Genomic DNA, 27,587 nt, shown 5'->3' on the forward strand with positions numbered 1-27,587 from the left:
ATGCACATACTTCTTTCAAATACAGAATAAGAAATCTTTAATTTTACTAGACACTGCAAATTTGATGGTTGTGCCAGTATATTTTCCCACCAACAGAAAAAAGAGTTCCCACTGCTTTGTTATCCTTGACAACACTTGGTATTTTGGGACTTACATACATTTTTGCTAATTTGATGGGTGGATGTGGTACTCCTGTGGTTTAAATTTGTATTTCCTTGATTGTTAGCAAAAAGTATTTTGCCATGTTTTTTGGCTTTTCATATTTTCTCTTGTAAGAAATACTTTCATTTTTTCAGTGTTCGTGTTTCTATAGGGTGTTTTTTTAATGAGTTTTTGGAACTTCTACATTTTTCTAAATTATCCCTTATATATTAATAACACCTTGTGGTTTATTTTTTCACTTCTATAGTATGTAATGTAAATATATGTTTAAAATTTTCATATATTTAAATATGTATCTTTTATCACTGTGTGTCTTTATCACATTTAAATAATTTTTCCCAAGTTGAGACCTGAAAACATTGAATATATTCATCTAAATTTAATACTATCTTTAAAAGTTGTCTTTTATCCAGTTCAAATGTATGTGTTTATGGTTTGAGGTAGGGATTCAATTTTATAATCAAATATGGAAACACAATTTTTCAAAAAGTAACTACTCTCTCTACTGGTTATAATGACATAAGAACATAGGAAGGTCTCTCCAAGTCTAATTCAAAGAAATAGCAGCATTTAACACTTACCCTGCACTTGCCAGGTATTGGAAACTATGCTAAGCATTTTACATGCTTCAATCATACATTTTAGAGCTTTACTGACTGGGCTTAAATGGAGACTAGAGGATCCTAATAAATGGCAGGTATTACTTTACTTGTTTGTTTATTGGCTAAGAGAAATATGCTCATCAGATGAAGTGACAAACAGGCTGGTTGACACAAACTACATTAAAAAAAAAAAGCATCCCAAATATATAACTTGCTTTTATTAAACAGGGGGAAAAAATCAATACATTTTTCAAAAAGGAAGTTATCTCAGTAGCTTTAGTGAAACCCAACTTAACATCAGCTTGTTTAATAAAGCTTTTAGAATAAGTGAGCAATTAAATTCTTAAAGTAGGAATAGAACATTAACAAGCTCTAGACCCCAGAACATTTATAAGCCAACAAATTAGGCAGTGTTTTGCTTAACAGTTTTAGCTTTAGTGTAAATATATATTATTATTTAGAATATTAGCCTCTGAACTACATAATGACTTTATCATTTTATTTTAATTAAAACCAAGATTTCTGGAACCTCCAAGTAGTCTTTAAAGATTTCCAATATGGACATAAACTAACCCCTATTCCTCTCTATATATTAAATGTGAAATAACTGTCACAATATATCAACATTTTCACAGGAAGATTTTTAAGGCTTCTGGCACATAAAATGTGTAATATCTGTGTGACAATATCATAATTATATACAGAAAATATTTAAAATTTACCTTGTGTAATTTAAGTTCTAAAGATTAAAAAAACAAGTGTTTCATGTTAATAAAATATTAAAACACCATGTGTTTCCCATAAATTTGACACTGATTTTGTAATTACACAAAGAACACACAAGATAATTATACACTGAACAATTCACCATTGAAATAAACTTGAACTGAATATACTTATTTGATCTCATTAATCATCTAGATCATACTTTCAGCACAAAACAGGCTTTACTATAACTTAAAAATATTTGCAATTAAACTGAGACATGAAGGCAGCCAGTGTCAGAGCTAGGTTTGCCTAATTATTCATGTATCATACAAATAGGTCTATGATTCTTAATTTATTCTTTGGTCTCAGACCATTGAAGAGAATATGTAATCAAAAAGACACATGACTATTTCTCATTTGCAAAAAAGTGAAAGTCATTTAAAACCTTGTCTTAAAGTTCTAAAGCAGAATATTCAGCTCTTAAGGCAAAAAAAGTCAAAAATACTATAAATTATAAATTCTGGTTATTCTTTTGACATTAACAGCCACAGCACAAATTCTTACATTGTAATAACATATTAGTGTATATCTGAATATACACATTTGCCAACATTTTGCATTAGTCTGAAGTTGTTATGTGAAGTTCAAGAGGTGACGTGCAGTGTGGCAGGGTAACATTCAATGGCCGTCCTGGGCATCCAGGGACATGGAATGACTGAGTCTTGACCTTCCATTCATAGATATTGTATTCGATGGAACAGTGACCTAAGAGAAAGAAACATACTTTACACCCATCGATTTAAAATGGGACAGCTGTCTAATTTTCAATTTTCAACAATTACTACATTGAACTTGTGCTTAATTGTAAATGCTAACATTTAGTATTATTATGCAATAAACTACAAATAATCAAGAATAAATGTTCACTCTACCATGAAATTAAAAATGAGAGAGTTGTTATTTCTACAACAAACAAGGTAAATAATCCATTAACACATCTTAGTCTTTACAAAATTGGCAAATCAACTCAAAGGACAAGAGTACAAACAGACTGCAGGCCAAGCTGTTTTTTAAAGCATTTTTAGCTAGATACATTCTGGCTCCTCAGAAGTGTCTTGGAAAATGTAAAAAAAAAAGTGAATTCCACAAAACAATGGACTTGACTATTTTTGTATTAATGGTATATATTAACTTGAAGTTCCCCTCACAGGTACACCCTTATTTATAAGGGAAAAAAAGCTTTGGTTTAAAAATGCTTTCACATAAAGGGCCAAATAAGTCAAATTTATGACTTATGCAAAAACTACTGCAGAATGAAAAGATTTTTTTTCAGTAAATAAACGCATAAGTTCTAAAATTGTATGGCAAAGTTTTCTATTTACAAAATGTAAGTGAATAAAAACCATTATAGTATGAATTTCCTAAATTACTTGAAATTCCAACATTATTTAGAAAAGTACAAAAAATATCATTTGGATTTTAAATTGTAAATTGGTATAATATTTTGAAATCAAACATGACAGTACTTTAAGAAATTTGGCCCTGGCTGGTTGGCTCAGTGGATAGAGTGTTGGCCTAGTGGATGGACATCTGGGTTCAATTCCCAATCAGGGAACACGAGAAGCAACCATCTGCTTCTCTCTCCTCCCTCTCCCCCTTCTTTTCCTCTTCCTCTCCCACAGCCAGTGGTTGGACTGGTTTGAGCATTGGCCTTGGTGCTGAGAATAGCTCGGTTGGTCTGAGCATTGGCCCCAGACCATGGTGGCCGGGTAAACATGGTCAGGGCACATGCGGGAATCTGTCTCATTATCTTCCCTCCTCTTACTTTAAAAAAAAAAATTTAGTTTCTCTCTAAATTATAAATTGACTACACAGAACTGAAGTACAAGAGGCCACAGATTCCGCCTAGCAACAGAATAATTTAGTAGAAAGAAAAATAAAATTGACAAATTTAGTTTGGATTTGGTTTCCTTGTGCTTCATGTATCGCCTTTTATTAAACAAAGGTTGGTAATCTAAACTAGTCAATTTTCTTGACTCTCTTTTGAACCCAGGATGGAGTAGAATGATTGATTGATAGTTATCCACCTGAAATTAAATAGCTAAGAAGGAAAGTCGCCACTGGAGGGGGGGGGGGAGGACCTCATCTATACCATGTGGGATTTCTCTCCAAGTATAGACAACAAACAATACTCAGGTAAATGACTTTTCCTTATGTGACCTTGGTTCAGAAAATCTCTGTGTGTAAAAGTTATCCCTGTAATTTTTGCAAATGTTGCAGTTCTCATAATTCTTTGTAAAGTAAAAGAGAAAATTTGTTTAAAGCCTTTAAAACACATACTGATAGCTCCAAATGTCTACAAGTAAAAGATGTTCATTGTTGCACCATTTATAGTGAAAAGTTAGAATTCAGTTAAATGTCCACCAATAAGAAGCAAGTAAGCTTTTGTATATTCACAAATACTACATAGCCTTAAAAGAATAGCATAGATACATATGTAATAAGATGGAGAACTTCAAAGAGATAGATGTTTATGGATGTTTTACCAAAGATTCTGTTTTATAAAAAATTAAATGTTTACATACTACAAAAATGGTCTGAAAGATTATACTGTAATCTACCTAGAGCAGTTACTTTTAGAGGGTGGGAATATGTCTTTTGACAAAGAATTTTCAGGAATAGTCACATAGCTTTCTTATTCCCATAAGGAGAATTAACTATAAAACTATTGTTTGTTTTATTTAAATAATATATGGAGCCCTGGCCAGTTAGCTCAGTTGGTTAAGAGTGTCGTCACAGATTGACAAGGTTGCAGGTTTGATCCCTGTTCAGGGCACACATGGGCAGCAACCAATGAATACAGGACTGAGTGGAACAACAAATGAATGCTTCCCTTTTCCCTTCTCCCTCCTCTCTCTCCCTTCTTCTCTCTGTCTGGGGAAAAAAAAAATTAAGCCTTAGCCAGATAGCTTAATTGGTTGGAGCATTGTCCCGGAGCATGGAGGTTGCCAGTTTGATTCCCTTGTCAGGGCACAAACAGGAGCAGCTCAATGTTCCTATCTCTCCCTCCCTGCCTCTCTCAAAAAATAAATAGATTAAAAATATATGTGTGTTTGTGTGTGTGTGTGTGTGTGTGTGTGTGTGTGTGTGTATAAAGAGCTGCTAACTTGAAACCCTGATAGATCAAATTCAAACTAAGAAAATGTAAGTAAAAAGCAAACCAATTAAATAAAACAAGCCAGATGTTTCTGGGTGACTTACCCAGTTAGTTTTCTTCCCTCAAGATTTCTATCTAGCCAAAGGTAAGTTTTACAATGTGAGGAAAACTTATTAGTAAGTATGAAATATCAGCTGTCAGTTCATTTTTAGACTTTATTATTATAATCCATATCCTACTAGTAATAGTGTAATAACGTTGAGCAATTCAAGCACCATCAAGAACTGGAAGCTCCCAAAGAAGTCCTTGTGTTAATGCAAGTCAAAAGAAATAAATTACTTAATTTATCTTATGTTCTCAAAACAAGTTGATGATTCATATATAATTTTTAATATCAAACATACTAAGCAAGAATTATTATTATTATTATTATTTTTTTTTTCTGAAGCCGGAAACGGGGAGAGACAGTCAGACAGACTCCCGCATGCGCCCGACCGGGATCCACCCGGCAGGCCCATCAGGGGGTGACGCTCTGCCCACCAGGGGGCGATGCTCTGCCCCTCCGGGGCGTCGCTCTGTTGCGACCAGAGCCACTCTAGCACCTGGGGCAGAGGCCGAGGAGCCATCCCCAGCACCCGGGCCATCTTTGCTCCAGTGGAGCCTCCAGTGGAGCCTCCAGAGGAAGGAGAGGGGGAGGGGTGGAGAAGCAGATGGGCGCTTCTCCTGTGTGCCCTGGCCAGAAATCGAACCCAGGACTTCTGCACGCCAGGCCGACATTCTACCACTGAGCCAACCGGTCAGGGCCCTAAGCAAGAATTATTAATGCTTTTTCTGAAGACAAGTATCTGTGACTGTAGGGGGTTGAGTGCAAGTAAGGTATGAGAAAAACCTTAAGAAACATGAAAATGATACAGCATGTTCATGACTACATTTACACTAGAGGAATCAACGATTCCTCTATAATGTGAACCAACAATTATAATGAAGGTTAATTGCTCAGTATGAACCAAAGCCATAAGGCAAGTTAATACCTCGAGTTAAACTGATCATTTTGGTGCCAAAATAAAGGGCAGCCCTGAGCCAACTTTCTGATGAACAATCTCAACCTACTGTCAAAATTACTAGAGATATCATTTGGCACTATAACTGTTCTACTAAAAAATGTTAGAATTTAAAACAAACCAGGAGAAATGTTTGGTACAGGACAGAAATATGGGACTTAAGCAAATATCACAAGAAATTAGAGCCTTCTAAGTGCCTACTTCTTCCACCTTTGGTGATTTTTTAAAATAGGATACATTTATAAAAAGCATCATGAACTTAAATAGCCCAAGGAAAACAAACAAACACTTGTATATAACTCACTACCCAGGTGAAGAGAGAGAATACTTCCCCTCCCTGCTGGCCTTGTCTTTATTTAACATTCTAAAATTTTATTCATCATAAAGTTTGCATTAATTTGGATATTTAGAAAATATTTAATATAATATTTATCTTGACTAGTTTTTTGGTTCCCTCTTAAATTATGATTCTGTCCTGCTTTAATAAGCTCCTAACAACCCCTGGCTTTCCCCTCTGGAAATAATGGCTATAAGGATTGTTATAATTACCCCTTGCATTTAAAAATAATTGCCACCTGGCCCTGGCTGGGAATTTCAGCTGGCTGGAGCACTGTCCCGACATGCTGAGGTTAGAGGTTTGCTCCCTGGTTAGGGCACATGCGAGAATCAACCAATGGCGGCATGAATGAGTGGAACAACAACTCGATATTTTTTTCTGTCTCCCTTCCTCTCTTGCTAAAACTCAATTTAAAAAAATTTGCCACCTACCATGTATCACTAAAGAACATAACTTAGTTTTGCATGCTGTTAAACTTTATGCAAATATGTTTTATATGTATCAATACTGTTGCATTTAGCTATATTTGGTCCAATTTATTGCTGTACGATAGTTCAGTCTTTGAATACACTGTTTATTCTAGTTTTGGATATTAAGGCTATATTTCTTTGAAGTTTTTACAAACAATATTTCATGAACATTCTTACATGTGAGTGCTAGTACACACATTTTTAGTGTATATAACTAGAAGTGAAAACTGATTGTGAAGTGTGGCTATTGTGAACTTTACTAAATAGAATAAAATGGATTATGTAAGGGATTTTCATTAAACAAAATTTAGGAGCTGGCACTATACAGACTTGGAGCTATCTATAACCTACTGAGAGAGATAAAATTTAAAATCAATAGAACCCAAAGTAATAGGTTATAAACAGGACACAATTATAGGACCATCACTTAGGCCTGTTCTTTGTGTTGGTTCACATCCAGCTCATTCTGGAAGCAATAGGAGTTTTATATGTGAAGAGTCTGCCAAATCAGGGCCCGTAACACACTAAGCAGACAGCTGCTTGCCTGTACAATTCTGTTGGCTTAAAAGGCATTTCCAACTTAACACACTGTTTTCTAGTTAGTTCACCGAAACTGATTATATCTCCAGTGGCTAAGTAGAGAGACACTGCAATCATTTCCTGTGGAGTCACTTGGTTCCTCTGTGGGCCTGATGCACCCAGTTTCCCGGTCCCGGGCAGTGAGCACCCGGAGGGCAGAGGCTTCCTTGTACTCATTCTTGTCTCCCTGGCATCTAGTAACGAACTAGAGAAATGATTCCTGAAAGTACAGTCTTCTCTCCCTAGCATCTAGTACAACGTTTGATACTTATGTGCTTTAAAAATGCTTGTCAAGCCTGGCCAGGCGGTGGTGCAGTGGATGGAGCATCGGACTGGGATACGGAAGGACCCAGGTTCGAGACCCCAAGCGAAAAAAAGCTCACCAGCTTAGACCCAAGGTCGCTGGATCGAGCAAGGGGTTACTCGGTCTGCTGAAGGCCCACGGTCAGGGCATATATGAGAAAGCAATCAGTGAACAACTAAGGTGTCACAACAAAAAAACTGATGATTGATGCTTCTCATCTCTCTCCGTTCCTGTCTGTCTGTCCCTATCTATCACTCTCTCTGACTCTCTGTTCCTGTAAAATAAATAAATAAATAAATAAATAAATAAATAAATAAAAATAAAAATGCTTGTCAAATTTACTGACTTGAGAATGCTTTAGATTGGAAGTGATATATTTGAAACACATCCTTAATTTACAAGATTAAAAATAAAAATATTGTCATGAGAATGTGTGATTTAATAGGGACTTTTTCCCCCTCACACACAAAAAATGAATGTCATGACCCATGAAGTACCAATTTTTCTATGCAAAACTTTACCAAATTCTCTTGCTGCCTGGCACCTAAATTCAGGCTACAGGTAATCTACAAAATTCAACCTGAATTATTCCTTCACGTTTCCTCCGCTCCTCACAACACACAACATTTTGCTGTGTCTCTGTGTACACAGAAGGACACACCAAGTCCTCCGTCAGAATGCTGTCACTCGCAGCTCCTCTGAAATGCACTGAGGAAACCGGCCAGAGCGCAAGGCCAGCCTCGCACATGACCCAACACGCCTTCCCTTTTCCTTCGACTCTGCAGCATTCCTGCTGCTTCCCAGATTCCCCTCTGTGGAGCTCAGGGTTTTACTCAAGTCACTTACTTTTCTTTAAATAGCTTCTAAAATGATTAGAGAAGGAATTTACAAAACGAAATGCCTATGGAGGAAGTGGAATAATGCCTACTTTTCTTATTTAACTGTTGGGAAACTTGCAACCAAGGCGACAAAGGGGAAAACAAGAAAGACCTTTAGGGAGGCTACAGCATGAGAAGGCCAAGTGCTGGTGCCAGGCGTTGGGCTTTCCCACGTCCTCTTTCAGTGGGAGGGGTGACAGAGGGAGGACACTCCCTGCGACAGCTGCTTGGCATCTGCCAAGAGAAGCACACCTCCTATCCCTAAGCTCTCCCACATCTCAGAACAGATAAGCCAAACAGCTCTGGCAGGGCATTATGGCAACTTGAATTTCTACATTATGTCTCATCTAAATTCTCTAGGTTTCCCCTGCATTTTTTGGTTCCACCTATAAAAATATCTCTCTCTTCTCCCTCCCCCTTCTAATCCCATATATGGTAGTAACTTGATTACCTTAGAACTGTGAGTAGAAACGTGCAGGTTATTATCAGCAGTGCAGCTTCTCTGGAACAGGGCGGGTTTTCTTTTTTTTTTTTTTTAATATTTTTTATTTATTCATTTTGGAGAGGAGAGAGAGAGAGAGAGACAGACAGACAGACAGACAGACAGAAAGGAGGAGCAGGAAGCATCAACTCCCATATGTGCCTTGACCAGGCAAGCCCAGGGTTTTGAACCGGCGACCTCAGTGTTTCCAGGTGGGTTTTCTTTTTGAAAGAACCTTTTCACATTGGGCTAACAACTTCTTAAGATAAGAGTTCAGGGACTTTCTATATATAGTTACAGAATAATGAGCAAAAGACATGTTCTGCACCTGGCCCACGTTATGCAAAACAGACCTTACATATTTCTAAGTATGTGTAAGACTCTGGATGCTCTCAGATTATACTTCAAAAACGACCCCTGACATAAAAGAATGTCTGACATCTTTCCTATTCAAGTTTAAAAGCCAGAAAACAATTTCCCCTAAGTATTAATTCGACAATGTTGAAAATACACCCACTGTCATCCACCTGATAAAGAAAACTTACCCTTTTCAACTTGGCTGCAGCCTCTCCAGAGCGGATTGCAATCAGCAAACTCTGTCGGATTTCTTCTGGGTCAGAGCTCTGGAATGTTAAAGAACTTTGCCTTTTAAGGGTGAGTGATGGGCAGTCAGTTGGAGATGGTATTTGAGAATTCTGTTCATTATGTGCAGAGTTATTTCCCTAAAACAATAAATGCAAAACGTTTATGGGAAGACCAAGTGAAAAATGGGCCATTTTCCAATATTTTTTCTTTATCAATCATTCTTTAAGAATCACCATTTGCCACATTGGTTTTCTAGACAAAGCTCTATTTCCTCACCCACTGAATTATCGTGGCTGCCAGAGCTCAGCTGGAAGAGGGTATTAATTTCCTTCTCTAGACTAGGAAGGGGGCTAAGAAAGAGAAGTGGCACTTCTCTTTGTTTCATAAACATAGGGATAATTATACTGTCCTTGAGTCAAATAAGCTGATGTCTCTAATAGGAATAGCTAAAAAAATTGAACGAATTAAAAATATTCCACAGACTAAAAAATAACCTGTTTCAACATATTAGGTTGTGAATTATTGAGAAAGACAGAGAGAAAGGGAGGGAGAGAGAGACAGGAGAGAGATGAGGAGCATCAACTTGTAGTTGTATCACTTTAGCTGTTCATTGATTGCTTCTCATACATGCTTTGATGGGGGTGGCAGTTTGGGGCAGGCTCAAGGTGAGCCAGTGACCCCTTGCTCAAGCCAGCGAACTTTGGGCTCAGGTTGGTGACCCTGTGCTGAAGCTAACAAGCCTGCACCTGAGCAGGCAACCTTGGGGTTTCAAACATGGGACCTCAGCATCCCAGGTTGACACTCTATCCATTGCGCCACCACTGTCAAGCTGAAATTATTATATTTGGTGGTACAAAATAGACAAATATTGGTAAATTTACATTGGTTGCACCTAACATACGGTCTAATAATGAAATATTAATGATTATGCTACATGTAGTGGCTTGTTTTATGTTTTTGGAAGTCAGAGGGAGTGGCAATGTTTTATTTTTCCCATAAGACTAAAGATAAATATTAGGAATCTCCAAATTTAAAAATTAAAATATTAAACTTCTTAAGAATGAAGATTTAGTAACAAATTTAACTGGCAACTGTTACAAAAGAATTTGAATTATGTCTTTTTCAAACTGCCAAATAAATATCTATACAAATGATAAGCTAAACAAAGCTCAGGCAGTGGCTCAAAAATGGTATTATCTCAATTAAGCTTCTGTTGTTTAGGAAAAGTATTTCATTCTAAAAAAAACCACAGGCTTTGTTTCCAAGTACAGAATTAATCTCATATATCTCTTCCTGACATTATATCAAAGTAATGAACATAAATGTGAAGTACATGAAGAAATATTCTTCAAGATAAATACTGCATTTAAATTATGGGAAATTTTTGTGCTCGCTTTGGCAGCACATATACTAATTATGGGAAATTTTTACTTGGCAATATGGTTAATGTTCTATTATTCTATGAATGTTTGAAAAAGTAAAAAAATACTTCTGGAACTGTCACACAATATGGAAGTATTCTTTAAACAATTTCAGAGTAAAAGCACACAAAGTCATTTTTAAAAATTACATTTTGATTCCAAAATAATACTGTGAAGTTCATCCTCTCCTTTAACTATTTCAATTAGTTAAACAGTCAGGCAAATTATAATAGTTAGCAAACAGGAAGTCAACAAATACCTCCTTTTTTGTAAATTATTAAGATAATATAGTGGTTAAATGATAGTTTGGTGAATATACACACAACTGGAAAAGCTAACAGTGAATTAACAAAATGGAAAATTAAGAAAATTACATATTTAAACTCTGATTTTAATTTAAATTATTTATATGTAAAAATGTTTGCTAAACTAAGGTTAAGTATATATGACAGAAAATGTATACCTGAGAGATACTTGTTTATTTTATCTAGGCTTTAATATTATTTATATTTCTATATAATTAAAACTTCTTTGTAATTATGTATACTGGAGAAAAAATAAAGTAAACCAGAACATCTAGAAAAGTTACAAATAAACTGAGATAAGCAACACACAAGAAAATAGAGTCAGTACTATAAACTAGTAGTACACTATACAAATGTATGAGCAAAGAAATTTTAAATAAAAATATTTGCTGATGAAATAATTATATGATTACCTTATATACTCAATCAGGTTATATGAATTATAACAATTCTGAGAATGATCAGATTGTATGTTTTGATAGTGGGTAGTTTGATATTAGATTAATATAAATTCAGATTTAAATAATACACAAACATATAAACATGCTTATTAACCCCCATTTAAACCGTACTTTACAAGAACCCCTTATTTATTTATTTTTTTGTGACAGAGATAGAGAGACAGAGAGAGGGACAGATAATGACAGACAGACAGGAAGGGAGAGAGATGAGAAGCATCAACTCTTTATTGCGGCACCTCAGTTGTTCATTGATTGCTTTCTCATATGTGCCTTGACAGGAGAGCTACAGCAGGGTAAGTGAGTTGAAGCCAGCGACCATGAGGTCATGTTTCTGATCCCATACTCAAGCCAGCGACCCTGCACTTAACCTGGTGAGCCTGCGCTCAAGTCAGTGACCTCGGGGTTTTGAATCCGGGTCCTCTGTGTCCCAGTCTGATGCTTTATCCACTGCGCTACTGCCTGGTCAAGCAAGAACCCCTTATTTTTAAAGAGGTAACATTTACCTTATTACTGACACTTCGTTGTGGGACGTCCACAAATTTACTTACAAAAAGACTCTTCTCTGCCTCTGTGTCAGTTGGAGATCGGGCAGATGCACCGTCACTGCATGTTTCTGTACGCACTTTGCTGAAAGACTGTGACCGCTTCACTACAGCCAGGGCAAACGGCGAAGGAGCAGAGCTTGAGTAAGGTCGTGGGGCACCAAAAGTTTTCAAAGTCTTCAGATTTAATGCTGCTAACTGACTTGGGGGAAGAGAAACAGGTTTTGGAGCTACAGGAGGAGGAGAGGTTTCAGGTGGCTTCTGAAAGCTGATGCCATCATCAGTGTTTTTAACATCTGGCTGTGGAAGAGAGTGAGTTGTTGTACTTATGGAAGAAAGAGTTTGCTCTGGGGGAGGTATCATGTCCCTTTCTGCCTCTTTCTTTAGTAGTTCCTTTGGAGAAGGATTAGGGGCAGTGTGGACACTCTTGGCAGCTGCAGATGTTACATAGTGACCTGAAACTCTTTTTTGCATTTGCAAGAAAAAAGAACTTGGTTTGGTCTGGGGATTTGAAACCCTAGATTTAAGTTTTGACTCCAAAATATTGTTTATATCTTCCAAATTCGGTGCAAAAGGAGCTGTGCCAGTGTCTCTCATCATTCTGGGAGTAGGTTTCAGAGGATTTTCCAGGGCGCTGTGGTGCACACTCTCCACACTGTGCACCTGATGCTGTGATCTCAGGGTAGGCTTGGTTTTAAGGTCTATCTGCGGCTCCTTTGGGCTTTCAGAAATAGCAAGATCTTCTGTTTGGATTGCAGTTTCTTTCACAGTATCATGCATGTGTTTTTTTCCTAAAGTATGTATATCCTGGTAATCTTCATACCCCAAGGTTTCTGATTCCCAGTCTTTTAATGTTTCCAGGGATTTGGGAGGCACTATTTTATAAGTAGTCATCCCAATTTTGGGTATATATTCTCTTGTAATTTCATTTGAAGGTTTTGGCTTTGGATGGTAGTCATGTCTGTAAAGTGGATAATTCTTTAGATAAGAAGCAGTTGAATTTTTATTAATCCCATCTACAGGAGACAAAAGAACATCATTACCGTGTGCATAAATTGGACCTTTTGTGGTGAGCTGATCTTCTGAATGTACAGTTAGGGAGCCCTGAAATCTGAATTCTGTTGAGGTATCTACAGAATCTTGTGGACTTAAACATGAATGTTGAGTTGCTTTGTTGTTACTTGCAATTTGCACACTTTCATCAACTTTCAAATCAGACAGGTGGTGATGATGTGAGTGATTCCCATTGAAATTGTTACAGGAAGGAGTTGTTTGAATTGCTGCATCTTGCATTTTTGTCTTTTCTGCACTGGATTGATGCAGTTTTTGGCCTTGCATTGATAAAGCAGTGAGACAATTTTCCTTGTTACTTCTGGCAGTTTCAGTTTTATGTGCTTGAAATCTGTCAACTTCCATGTCCACATTATTATTTTGGGCAACACCTCCTTCATTGATTTCTGTTCTCCTCACTCTGTTTTTCATATTATCTTCCATGTTTATTGAAATGACAATTACTTCATTTTTATCTACTGAAAGACAAAAGATAATCATAAAGTTAAGTATATGAAAAAAGTAGAAAAATCTCTGTTTACCTCCCCAAAAGTAGAATAGGTTGGTTTAAATTCCACAGGGACACTTTTAGCTCCCTAGTTATATAAAAGCAGATAATGGCATTTATAGACAACAGCATGGACTTTGATGTCATGGAGACCCAAGTCTGGAACCCATCTGCAACCTGGCTTGACTAATTATAATCTCTGTGAACACAACTTATTACTTAACCATTTGAGCCTCAGTTTGCTCAGATATGAAAAGGTCAAAATACATATTACAGTTGACCCTTGAATAACATGGGATTTGGGGTGCCGATCTCTCTACACAATTAAAGATCCAGATATAATTTTTGACTCCCACAAAATTTTACTAATAGCCTACTGTTGACTAGAAGCCAGACTGGTAACATAAACAGCCAATTAACACATATTTTGTATGCTACATGTATTATATACTGTATTCTTACAATAAAGTTGGCTAGAGAAAAGAAAATGTTATTAAGAAAATCATAGGGGGAGAACCAAGATGGCAGTGGAGGAGGCAGATGCACAGACTACCAGCTCACACCACCAAATTGGATTACAAATTAATTTAGGAACAATCAGTATGAAAAACCAACTTTGGATTAAAAGAACAGGTCTAAAAACTAAGGAGCAAAGAAGAAGCCACACCAAGCTTGGTAGGGAGCGCCGAGGTGCGGTGGGTCTCCCCTGCTTCCAGGAACAAAGGTGGGGTGAGACTGAGAGCACAGAAGGGCTCTCATTACAAGGAGAAGAGCAGAGAATATTGCTCACAGCCACTTGCCTGAGGACTTGGAAATGAGGTAAGCTGAGGGCTGGCTTGTCTTCCAAAAGGAAAGTGGGGGAGAGAGAGAGACAGATGGTGATGGGCAGAAGAATGCATGGGATGACCTGAGAAACTGACTCATTCAGTGCAGAGGCGGCCATAGCTGGGGGAGGGGTTGAACCCTCAACAAAGCACAAGCCTAAAGTGGTTCTGGGTGACCCACCTCCAGAAAGCTCTCCAACTCTAATCAGAGCAACAAGACAGCTGAAAACAGGAAGTGGGGAGGAAGGGGTAGTAACTCAGGTCTCCATGGAGATCTGAGATATACCTCCCCCTACTAAAACTGAGAAAGCACCCTGACTCTGGAGAGAAACTAGCCAGATCAGGCCTTCAGAGTCTCAGGTTACACCCACTTCATTCCTGGATACAGCTCCAAATAAGCCCCCTGCTCAGATCAGTAAACAAGACTACCACTGAGTTAAGAAAACTGAGAAGAAAACAAATCAGGACTTCAAAGAGGCTCTACTAGGTAAGGAGATCGCAGCTGGAAGAAGCCTACAAGTCATAGAGAATAATGAGTATGCAGAGAAGCTTAAGTCATATGCTTCAACGAGATAAATTCTCTGATAAAGTCTTGGATGAATTGGAAGTAATCAAATTACTAGATGCAGAGTATAAAATAATGATTTTTAGGATGCTTAAAGACCTCAAAGCTATAATGAATGGACGTAATGAATACTTCAGTAAAGAAACTGAAAGCATCAAAAAGGACACAGAAATCATAAAGAAGAACCAGACAGAAATGACAAACACAATATCAGAAATGAAGATTACACTGGAAGGAATTAAAGCTGGCTGGATGAAGCAGAGGATCAAATCAGTGACTTAGAGGACAAGATAAGTGAAAGCACGGAAGCGGAGCAGCAAAAAGAAAAGAGACTCAAAAAATCTGAGGAAACTCTAAGAGAGCTCTGTGAAAACCTAAAGAGAAAAAACATCCACATCATAGGGGTTCCTGAGGAAGAAGAGAAAGAACAAGGGTTAGAGACCTTGTTCAATGAAATTATAGCTGAAAACTTCCCTAAATTGATGCAGAAAAAAGTCACACAAGTTCAAGGAGCACAGAGAATTCCATTAAAGAGAAACCCAAAAAAACCTACACCAAGACATATCATAATTAAAATACCAAAGCTAAGAGATAAAGAGAAAATATTAAAAGCTGCTAGAGAAAAAAAGCTATCACCTACAAAGGAGCCCCCATAAGGATGACACCAAATTCTTAACAGAAACACTTGAGGCCAGAAGGGAATGGCAAGATATATTCAAAGTAATGCAGAACAAGAGCCTACAACCAAGGTTTCTTTATCCATAAGTCCATCATTTAAAGTTGAAGGAGAAATAAAAAGCTTCCCAGACCAAAAAGAAAAACTCAACGAATTCATTACAACCAAATCAATGCTGCAAGAAATGTTAAGGGGCCTGTTGTAAACAGAACAAAGGGGGAAAAGAATATAGTAAAAGAGGAATATAACTTTAAAGAATAAAATGGCAATAAACAATTACATATCAATAATAACCTTAAATGTAAATGGATTAAATGCTCCAATCAAAAGACATAAGGTAGCTAAATGGGTAAGAAAACAGGACCCATACATATGCTGTCTACAGGAGAAGCACCTCAAAACAAAAGATACACATAGACTGAAAGTAAAAGGATGAAAAAAAACATTTCATGCTAATGGAAATGAAAAAAAAGCTGGGGTAGCAATACTTATATCTGACAAAATAGTCTTTAAAACAAAGGCTATAGTAAGGAATAAAGCAGGTCACTACATAATGATAAAGGGAGCAATCCAACAGAAGGATATAACTATTGTAAATACTTATTTATGCACCTAATATAGGAGTATCTAAATATATAAAGCAGATTTTGATGGACATAAAGGGAAAGATCAACAGCAATACTATGATAGTAGGGGATTTCAATACCCCACTAACATCAATGGATAGATCCTCAAGAAAGAAAATTAACAAAGAAACACAGAATGAAGGGATACACTAGATCAGGGGTCCCCAAACTTTTTACACAGGGTGCCAGTTCACTGTTCCTCAGACCGTTGGAGGGCTGGACTATAAAAAAACTATGAACAAATCCCTATGCACATATTTATTTTAAAGTAAAAAAACAAAACAGGAACAAATACAATATTTAAAATGAAAAAAAAGTAAATTTAAATCAACAAACTGACCAGTATGTCAATGGGAACTATGGGTCTGCTTTTGGCTAATAAGATGGTCAATGTCCGGTTCCATATTTGTCACTGCTAGCCATAACAAGTGATATGACACGCTTCTGGAGCTGTGACGCGTGCATCCTGCATCACCGGAAGTAGTACTGTACGTGAGCGATGCTGTGCTTTGCGAATGCATCCTGTGCTCCTCTCACTGATCACCAGTGAAGAAGTGCCCCTTCCAAAAGTGTGGTGGGGGCTGGATAAATGGCCTCAGGGGGCCGCATGCGGCCCACAGGCCATAGTTTGGGGACCGCTGCACTAGATCAACAGGACTTATTAGATATCTTCAGAATCTTCCACCCTAAAGCAGCACAATATACATTCTTTTCAAGTGCTCATGGTACATTCTCTAGGATAGACCACAAATTAGGGCATAAAACAAGTCTCAACAAATTTAAGAAGATTGAAATCATATCAAGCATCTTCTCTGACCACAATGGCATAAAACTAGAAATCAACTACAATAGGAAAACTGAAAAACACTTGGAAACTAAACAGCATGTTATTAAACAATGACTGGGTCAACAATGAGATCAAGGAAGAAATAAAAAATTTCCTTGAAACAAATGAAAATGAGCATACAACAACTCAAAATTTTTGGGACACAGCAAAAGCAGTCTGGAGAGGGAAGTTCATAGCATTACAGGCACACCTTTCTAAGAAGCTAGAAAAAAGCTAAAAAAAACCCAACTTAATCCTGCAACTAAAAGAACTAGAAAAAGAACAGCAAGTAAAACCTACAGGAAGTAGAAGGAAAGAAATAATAAAGATCAGAGCAGAAATAAATGACATAGAGACTAAAGAGACAATACAGAGGATCAATGAAATGAAATCAATAGCTAGTTTTTTGAAAAAGTAAATAAGATTGATGAACCCTTAGCCAGACTCACCAAGAAAAAAAGAGAAAGGACTCAAATAAATAAAATTAGAAATGAGGGTGGAGAAGTAACAATGGACACAGCAAAAATACAAAGGATTGTAAGAAAATGCTATGAAGAACTGTATGCCAAAAAATTAGACAACGTAGGGGAAATGGAAAAATTCCTTGAAAAATGTAATCTTTCAAAAATCAACCTGGAAGAATCAGAAAACCTTAATAGACTGATTACAACAAATGAGATAAAAACAGTTATCAATAAACTCCCAACAAACAAAAGCCCTGGGCCAGATGGCTTAACAGGCGAATTCTTCCAAATATTTAAAGAAGAACTCCTATCCTTCTCAAGCTATTTCAAAAAATTCAAGAGGAGGGAAAACTTCCAAGCTCCTTTTATGAGGTGAGCATAATCTGATTCCAAAACCAGGCAAAAACAACACAAAGAAAGAAAACTATAAACCAATATCCCTGATGAATTTAGATGCTAAAATTCTCAACAAAATATTAGCAAACTGGATCCAGAAATACATGAAAAAAATCATATATCATGATCAAGTGGGATTTATTTTGGGGAGGCAAGGCTGGTACAATATTCACAAATCAATCAATGTGATTCATCACATAAACAAAAGGAAGGACAAAAACAACATAATAATATCAATAGATGCAGAAAAAGCATTCGATAAAATCCAGCACCCATTTATGATCAAAACTCTCAGCACAGTGGGAATACACGGAACATACCTCAACATGATAAAGGCCATCTATGACAGGGCCACAGCCAACATCATACTCAATGGGCAAAAGTTAAAAGCAATCACCTTAAGATCAGGAACAAGGCAGGGGTTCCCCCTTTCACACTCTTATTCAATATACTTTTGAAGTCCTAGCCACAGCAATCAGACAAGAAGAAGAAATAAAAGACATCCATATTAGAAAAGAAAAAGTAAAACTATCATTATTTCCTGATGATATGATACTGTACCTAGAAAACCCTGAAGTCGCAGTCAAAAGCTACTGGACCTAATAAATGAATTCAGCAACGTGGCAGGAAATAAAATTAATACTCAGAAATCAGAGGCATCTTTATACACCAAAATGTCTGAAAGAGAAATTAAGAAAACAATGCCATTCACTATTGCAACAACAACAACAAAAATACCTAGGAGTAAATTTAACCAGGGAGGTTAAAGAATTGTACTCAGAAAATTATAAAACATTGATAAAATAAATCAAGGAGGATACAAACAAGTGGAAGCATATACTATGTTCATGGCTAGGAAGAATAAACATCATTAAAATGTCCATATTACCCAAAGCAATTTATAAATTCAATGCAATTCCTATCAAAATTCCAAGAACATACTTCAAAGATATAGAACAAATATGCCAAATATTCATAAGGAACCATAAAAGAACCCGAATGCAATCTTGAAAAAGAAGAATAAAGTGGGAGGTATCACACTTCCAGACATCAAGTTATACTACCAGGCCATTGTACTCAAAACAGCTTGGTACTGGCATAAGAACATGCATACAGATCAATGGAACAGAACAGAGAACCCAGAAATAAACCCACACCTTTATGAACAATTGATATTTGACAAGGGTGGTGATAGCATACAATGAAGTAAAGACAGCCTCTTTAACAAATGGTGTTGGGAAAATTGAACAGCTACCTGCAAAAAAATAAAACTAGACCACCAACTCACAGCATTCACAAAAATAAATTCAAAATGGATAAAAGACTTAAATGTAAAGTCATGAAACCATAAGCATCCTGGAGGAAAACATAGGCAATAAGCTTTCCGACATTACTCGTAGCAATATATTTGCTGATTTATCTTCACACATAAGGGAAATAAAGGACAGGATAAACAAATGGTACTATATCAAACAAAAAAGCTTTTGCACAGCTAAAGACAATAAGAACAGAATAAAATGGCAAACCACACAATGGGAGAACATATTCGACAATACGTCTGATAAGGGGTTAATAACCAAAATTTATAAAGAACTTGTAAAACTCAACACCAGAAGATAAATAGTCCAATCAAAAAATGGGCAAAAGAAATGAATGGACACTTCTCCAAAGAGGACATACAGATGGCCAATAGGCATATGAAAAAATGCTCAACATCACTAATCATTAGAGAAATGCAAATTAAAACCACAATGAGATATCACCTCACACCAGTCAGAATGGCGCTCATCAACAAAACAACCCAGAATAAGTGCTGGCGAGGATGTGGAGAAAAGGGAACCCTCCTGCACTGCTGGTGGGAATGCAGACTGGTGCAGCCACTGTGGAAAACAGTATGGAGATTCCTCAAAAAAATTCAAAATCGAACTGCCTTTTGACCCAGCCATTTCACTTTTAGGAATATACCCCAAGAACACTACAGAACAGTTTGAAAAGGAGAAATGCACCCCCATGTTTATGGCAACATTGATTACAATAGCCAAGACCTGGAAACAGCCCAAGTGTCCGTCAGTGGACGATTGGATTAAAAAGCTGTGGTAAATATACACAATGGAATACTATGGGGGCATGAAAAAGAAGGAAATATTATTTTTTGCAACAAGATGGATGGAACTGGAAACTGTTATGTTAAGTGAAATAAGCCAGGCGGAGAAAGAAAAATAAAATATGACCTCACTCATATGAGGAATCTGACGAACAATATGAACTGAAGAGCGGAATAGAGACAGAGGTGGGATCAAAGAATCCAGAAGGAAAGCGGACAGAGGGAAAGGGGATGATAGGCTGATAGGATGGGATGAGAGCAGAAAAGCAAATCCTGGAGGGAAGGGGGGAGGGCGTTATGGGGAGGGGGCAGGGGGGATGTACTGGGGAACACGGGTGAAATTAGAATCTATGTAAACACAATAAATTAATAATAAAAAAGAAAATTACAGGGAAGGGAAAACAATTCTACAGTATTTATTGAAAGAAATCTTTATTAAAACGGACCTCTGGAGTTTAAACACATGTTTGAAGATGTTCAAGGATCAACTATATATTTTATATATCACTTATGTAACATGCTTGTTAGGATAGGATACTACCCAGAGCAAGCACTCTGTAGAATATTGCTGTTTCTTGTAAGTAAAGATTTCCTATTTAAGTCATTAAGAATGACAAAAGAAATTGACAAATTCAAAATATATTTTTATTTTATTTATTTTGATTCTCCTTGTCTTTTTAATAATCCCTAGTATATTTACATTTTATACAGAACATTAAAGGAGAAGCAATGCCAGGAAATGTTACCAGTTTTAATTAAGGCAGACAGCAGAAACATGACCTTTAAGAGTTGAAGTAAAAACAGAATCTAAACTGATTGTGTAGGTAATTAAGGGTCTTCACTAAAGAGGATTGTGTTTTCAGTAATAATATTGGTGATTTCAACTACTTAAAAACAATCACGTGTTTTTTTATTTTTCTTTTGGGAAGAAACACCCCAGTCTTCTCACATTCTCACGTCAGAGTTCAAGTAGAGAAAACAACCTCCCTCTCCCCTGTACTACTTTTCCTCTTAATTCTAATTCAGACTTCCTGAAAACAAAAATCATTTGCCAGCGTCTAGATTAACAAAGCAACAGTTGCCAACCAAAAACAGGATGCAAAGAGCTGACAGAAACCTGGGTTTATGAGTGTGCTCCATGTGTCTAGTTCTGAGCAAAGGGACTGGTTTATATACTGTGTTTCTCTAGTTAAATGCCCAGAAGAATCATTTCTCCTGAATTATCAGCTAGCCTCTCATCTTCAAAATCCTCAGAGGCCTCTCTTTCAATATGGTAGTTTGTACAGCACAAGTAAAACGTAGGCTCTGGGAGTCAAATCGTGAAAAGATGTCAAGTATTTCTCTCTGGTTTTATCATCCTTCACTTTCATGTATAAAGTAAACATCAGTTTCACTGCCTATAATGTCATGAGATATTTAAAGTAATTATTTTGTTTAAAAAAAGAGAGAGAAGAAAAAAGAAAGATATCCATGCCAAAAAAAAAAAAATATGCTGCCAGGTAAACTTGTATACAATTCAAAAAAAACTTCATATTTTTAAATCCTGGCTAATTGTACAATTATTTGGTTATGGCAGTTATGCTTTATATTATGTTGCAAGGTTCCTATATTAAATATATAATTTTATTTTAATCCTTCCCAAATAAAACCCAATTGATTATAAGAATATACATTGTCTATGTGACTTTTCTCACTGACAAATAATTATTAACTTTTATAATTTATAGAATTAAGAACATATGTCAGGAACAATGGAGGAGGCTCATTTCTGCTATGCTCTTACTTACTTGGTTCATAAGTATTTTTAATATCTGTATGCAAAGTACCATTCTTAATGCTTCTATAAGAGCAAAAGTATAAGAAATGGTCCCTGGCTCCAGGAAATGAGTCCAAATGTATTTGCTACTCTCTTATTTTTCATTGTCCATGGATTTATCCCAGTTACACAATAGAAACATTTTCCAAAAGAAAGTCTATCAACGTAAAAATATATTTTAAATTAAATCCTCTGTAACAAACTCTAATTTATTGGCTTAGAAATCTAAATTTCTATTTTTCACATTTTTGGTTGGGTTATACCTACTTTATAATTGTCTAAACTCTGAATTTCTCATCAAAATTTCATGATTATTCCAAATGGTTGTCAGTTTTGGACACATAGCATCACTACTGAATTTATTATCTCGTCTATCGTCAAACATACCTGATAATGATGCTAACCTAGTGTCAATGAATGGTAAGGCCATTTTTTTTCAAGAATAGCCAGTAGAGGGAGAAGGTATATTTTTGTACTATCCACCTGATGAAAGGATGATTTAGATGAGTAGGCAGGGAAGATAAAAAAAAGTAGAAAACAGAACAAAACTCCTCTAAAGATAAAAATTATTTATTTTAAAAAGTACCTTAAGTTGACAAAGATCATTGCAAATCACGTGCAAATGCAAATAAGTATTATTACATAAGTGTACTTGTGACCCTAGCACTAACTTGATGCCAAAATAGCAAAATTATTTAATTTTATTATGGTTTTAGTATTTTTCTTTTTTTATTGAGTCTTTTTTTTGGGGGGAGTGGGAGGGAGAGAGGTAGAGAGAAAGAGAGGGAAAGAGGAAGAGAGGAAGGGAGGGAGAGCGAGAGAATCATTAATCTGTTCCTGTTCGTGCCCTGACTGGGGATGGTGCCAGTCAGGATGATGCTCTAACTAACTGAGATATCTGGCCATGGCTCATTTGATTATGATTTTAAAGAGAAGGAAGCAGCTTTCATATAATGATTTCTCAATAGAAATGCTATTGCCATCATAGTATATGTTGTGAAAAACTGAATCAAGAGGAAAAGAATGGGGAAATTATATACTTTTAGATCCTCTAAGTATTGCATTTCAGGATGGTATAAAGCAGTGGTTTTCAATCGTTTTATACGTGGAGACTGGTGAAAATAGGAAAATTATTTCGAGGACTGCTAAAGCAGAAATCACCCTGAGCATAAGCAAGTTTGACTAAGAGCAATTGGTCTGTTATCTTCATACAACATCAGAGTGGTTAACTCTTTCATGGATCAGCATGAACTTTCTGGTGGACCAGTCCATAGACCAGCAGTTAAAAAATACTGGTACACTACTACGAGGAAAATGAATTAGAGACATATACATTTAAATTAACCAACATGTATGACATACATAAAATGACATACATTATCTATCTATCTATCTATCATCTATCTATCTATGACATTGGGACAATGAAGGTTTTATCCAAGTATCTGGAGATATATATATATATATATATATATATCCATATATATATATATCCATCCCTAAATTTGTTAAGAATCTTAACCTATTGTATGTTAACACAATAAATTGGACTATGAGAATTCATAAGGCACTTCCTTATATCCCCTTAAAATACCATTGTGTATTCCTTGCATATTCTATATAGTATAATTTTTTCTGAAATTCAATCTAAAGTATATATTTTAAAAATATCTCAGTATTCTGCTAAGTGTTTTGAGAAATTCAAACAAGTATCAGATATATTCTCTTTTCCGAGACTTTCCAATCTTGTTGAGGAATCAACTAGAGAATTATATGGCCTCTAGTAATTAAGTGACAAAATACAGGGAAAGTGAAGTGGCAGTATTTGAACAGTAGTTGAATGGATAAAGACAGGTTGAATAATTTTCCATGCATAGACAAAAATGTACATGGGCCTAATGATAGAACTTAGAGATGTACAATCATGAGAAGAGAAGACGTTTTGATTTGGAGGTGGGTAATGGGAAATACTGGTAAAAAGCATTACATAAGTAGATGTAAACCAGACAGACGAGTTTCACCTAAGGTATAGCAACTTGAGCATGAAGTAACAGACTTGGACTAAGGAGTCAGTAGAATGAAAAAAAGAGAAACAGATCACAAGTAGAAGCACTGAGTATATATCTTTTAAATCTAGGTCAGATAACTGCCAACATTTAACAACAATGACAAAAGGGGCACACACGTCATTAAAAACACACTCTGGAGTAATATTGCCTGAGTTAAAATCTGAGGCCCACCACTTATTAATTGTGGTACTTCAGATAAGTTACATAATATCTTTGTGGCTCAATCATCTGTAAAATGGAACTAAAGATAATAATTCCCTTAAATGAGCTAATATACAAGATTAAATGAATTTATATATATATATATTATATAGATATATATATATAAATATATATATATATAAAATAACATTAACAATAGCCCTTGGCACCTAGTAAGGGCTATGAGAGTGTTGGCTATTAGTGTTTATAGAACTCACCATTCTCTTGGTTTGGGCCCAACAACTCCAAGTTTCTTACACTGTCAACTACCCTCTCTTCATTACTTGCATTATGTACCATCAAGTGTGGTCCTCTGCAAAACATGATATTGAATATTATATACTGATACTATTTAAACACATACACATGCAGTGAGAAATAATTTCCAATGACAGATGGGCTGAAATAATCATCTTTTTTCTGCCAGATACTGAAAATGTAATAGCAAAAACAAAAATGCAACCGAGGGGAAGTGCTTCTACGAAACATTAGCTTTCAAATGGGTGCCCTGTTACAAAGACACAAAAAACTTGGTAAAATGAACACTTTTCCCAAAAATGTCTTTTTGTTTTTATTGTCTTTCAAATAAATAAAATAGTTTAGTCCTGCATCTGGCATGGTCAACTGTTTTTTTACATTTTACTTTTCAGTTGCATTTTACATTCAATATTATTTTGTATTAGTTTCAGGCGCATAATCATAGTGGTTAGACAATCATATACTTTAAAAAGTATCCCTCTCTTTGGTATTTCCAGTACCCACCTGGCATCATGCATAGTTATTGAGATATTACTGACTATATTCTCTGAGCTGTATATTACATCCCCATGAATTATTCTGTAACTTCCGATCTGTACGTCTAATCCCTTTACCTTTTTCATCCAGTCTCCCAGAGCCCCTCCCCTCTGGAAACCATCAGTCTGTTCTCTGTATCTTTTAGTCTGTTCCTGTTTTGTGTATTCACTAATTTTGTTCTTTAGATTCCACATATAAGTGAAATCATATGGCATTTGTCTTTTTCTGACTAACTTATTTCACTTAGCATAACATGGCCTGGTCAACTTCTGGTAAATCAGGATGTGGACTGACCTCATTGGATTTTATTGGTGATAGAAGAGTTTAATTTGGAGACAATCCCATTAAAACTATAGAAAAACTCTGATAAAAATGGTTTATTTTGCCTAGTTGATTTCATTTTTATTCATGGTTTGGCATTTCTAATATAATGCAAGTATACGGTATTATAGTTTTTAATTCATGGGATCAAGTGAAAAATGCATTCTTTATCATAAAGTTGACTGTAATACTCAGGTATATGTATGTTTTTGTATTGTTTTGTATAGCAGTCAGTGAAAATCCTTAAGGAACATTTGGAGAAATTTTAAATTAATTGTTATATTTAGGTCAAATAATAATAGGTAAAATACATACATTATAAAGCTATACATTATATTTAAATCATATAAATAACTACATGTTATGGTTTATCTGTCACAGAGCTATCAGAACTGTTGAATGTGGTTTTATTTAAATAAAATTACATGTAAATACTTTGTTAAAAATTCTTATAATGACGGTAAAAGGGACAGAGTCTACACTAAAGGGACGTTTATATTTATTTGCATTTGAAATATAAGATCTGTATTTCAGAAGACTGGTATTAATTAAACAAACTGTCACCAACACTTTTGGCATGCAGATTACTTACTGTCCATCTGTGTTTCTAGTTTCTTGTTTTTCTTCTTTGGAGTTTTGTGAGGACTTTCCAGTATCATTGCCAAGGGCTGAGTCAGAATCATTTTTCAGTGTATTTATTATGTCAGTAGATCCAAAAGGAATATCTTGTGATTTCCCAGAAATATTTTCAGCCTTCTCTTTCGGAACTTCATTCAGTTCCTCTTTTTCATCTATCTCTTCAAGACTATAATCAGAGCTTATTCCAGCTACAAAGAAATGAAGATATAATCCTAAGTATTAATTTGCCTCATTCAGGCTATATAATCTTGTCAAAGAAGGAATTTTTATAAATAATAATTAGCTGGATTCTTATAATTCCAGTTCAAAACTAATAGTGAAATACTTTTCTAATGGTGAATAATTATGCTAACATAATCAGATTATCTCAGACACAAATAATTGTAAAAATAATATGCTCTATCACTCTAAATTTTATTCATAGTAGAAAGAAAGGCATTATTTAAACTCAAACTTCAAGTTATATATTTTATTTAAGAATATATCTTTCAATTTCAATAATTTTTACAGTCATGGAAAACCTCTAAATGTAAATGAAAAGAATATTTTTATACTGTCTGTAAGTACACTTGTAAAATGACTCAGTAGTTATCAGTACTACTATAATTGAGAATTATCTGAGCCCTTTAAAATACTTATACTCACATCCTAGTCCACACCTGTTAATCAGAATTCTTTTTTAAGCAAGCGAGAGAGAGACAGGAAGAGAGATGAGAAGCATAAACTGCTAGCTGAGTCAGGTTAGTTGTTCACTGACTGTTTCTCATGTGTCTTGATGGTGGGGGGGCGGGCGATGGAGGCTCCAGCCAAGACAGTGACCCCTTGCTCAAGCCAACGACCTTGGGTTTCAAGCCGGGACCTTTGGGCTCAAGCCAGTGACCATAGGGCAATGATCCCACACTCAAGCTGGCAACCTCAAGCTGGTGAGCCTGAGCCCTCTGGGTTTAAAACCTGGGTCTTCAGTGTTCCAGGTCAATGCTTTATCCTCTGAGCCACCACCAGTCAGCTTAAATTAGAATTTTTAAGGCTTCTCAAGTGATTCTATATGCAACCAGGATTAAAAGCCACTGATTTAGATGCATAATATGATTTTTAAAAATATAAATCAAATAAGTGTTATACAGTAAAAATGAATTTTTATTACTATCCAGTTTGATTCTGAGGCAGCTTTCTTTAACAGTTTTTTTCTATATATTATCGAAAGTACAATGAACTTATATAAGCAGATATGCATGCTCATATGTTTTTTTCTCTCTTTTTATTTTGGCTTAATATAAATGGAGGCATATTACACATGATGTTGTTTTTCACCTAACATTTTTTCTCCACTTACTATATATTAAAGATTGTCCCATATCAGTTTAATGTGAGTGTGTGCATGTGTGCAGCTTCTCAATATTTGTGATGAATACTTTATTGCCTAACAATGTATTTATCATTACTCCTTAGTATCAGCAAATGGCCAATGGTATAAAAGAGAAAACATTCTAAGCAGTTAATATCTACACTCATTGTGAATGTTAAAACTAAAAAATGAGATTCTGGATCATTGCTTATTTAAATAAAATTCAATACTTCCACTTCCAGAATAGCAGCTGAACAAAGTTTAATTTTTAGTTCTGTACAATCAGGGGAGGGGGGGGTGGCAGAACAT

General features: G+C 35.8%; 1 protein-coding gene across 10 annotated transcripts in view; it reads right to left on the reverse strand.

Annotated features, from left to right (window-relative positions):
- Positions 1–962: 962 nt before the first annotated feature.
- The window catches only part of COBLL1 (cordon-bleu WH2 repeat protein like 1), a 183,246-nt gene continuing 156,621 nt past the window's right edge, over positions 963–27,587 (reverse strand). For 6 of the 10 annotated variants that reach the window (XM_066345022.1, XM_066345017.1, XM_066345015.1 and 3 more), the window contains 5 exons: positions 25,887–26,121; positions 24,397–24,491; positions 12,015–13,582; positions 9,285–9,461; positions 963–2,237 (listed from right to left, as the gene is read on the reverse strand). In XM_066345022.1, the coding sequence (XP_066201119.1) occupies positions 2,151–2,237; positions 9,285–9,461; positions 12,015–13,582; positions 24,397–24,491; positions 25,887–26,121 (2,162 nt within the window). In that variant the 3' untranslated portion in view covers positions 963–2,150. The remainder of the gene's footprint in view (positions 2,238–9,284; positions 9,462–12,014; positions 13,583–24,396; positions 24,492–25,886; positions 26,122–27,587) is intronic. The other 4 variants (XM_066345024.1, XM_066345016.1, XM_066345014.1 and 1 more) reach the window with 2 other exon arrangements.

The sequence above is a fragment of the Saccopteryx leptura genome, chromosome 7 (genome assembly GCF_036850995.1).
Source record: "Saccopteryx leptura isolate mSacLep1 chromosome 7, mSacLep1_pri_phased_curated, whole genome shotgun sequence".
NCBI lineage: Eukaryota > Metazoa > Chordata > Mammalia > Chiroptera > Emballonuridae > Saccopteryx > Saccopteryx leptura.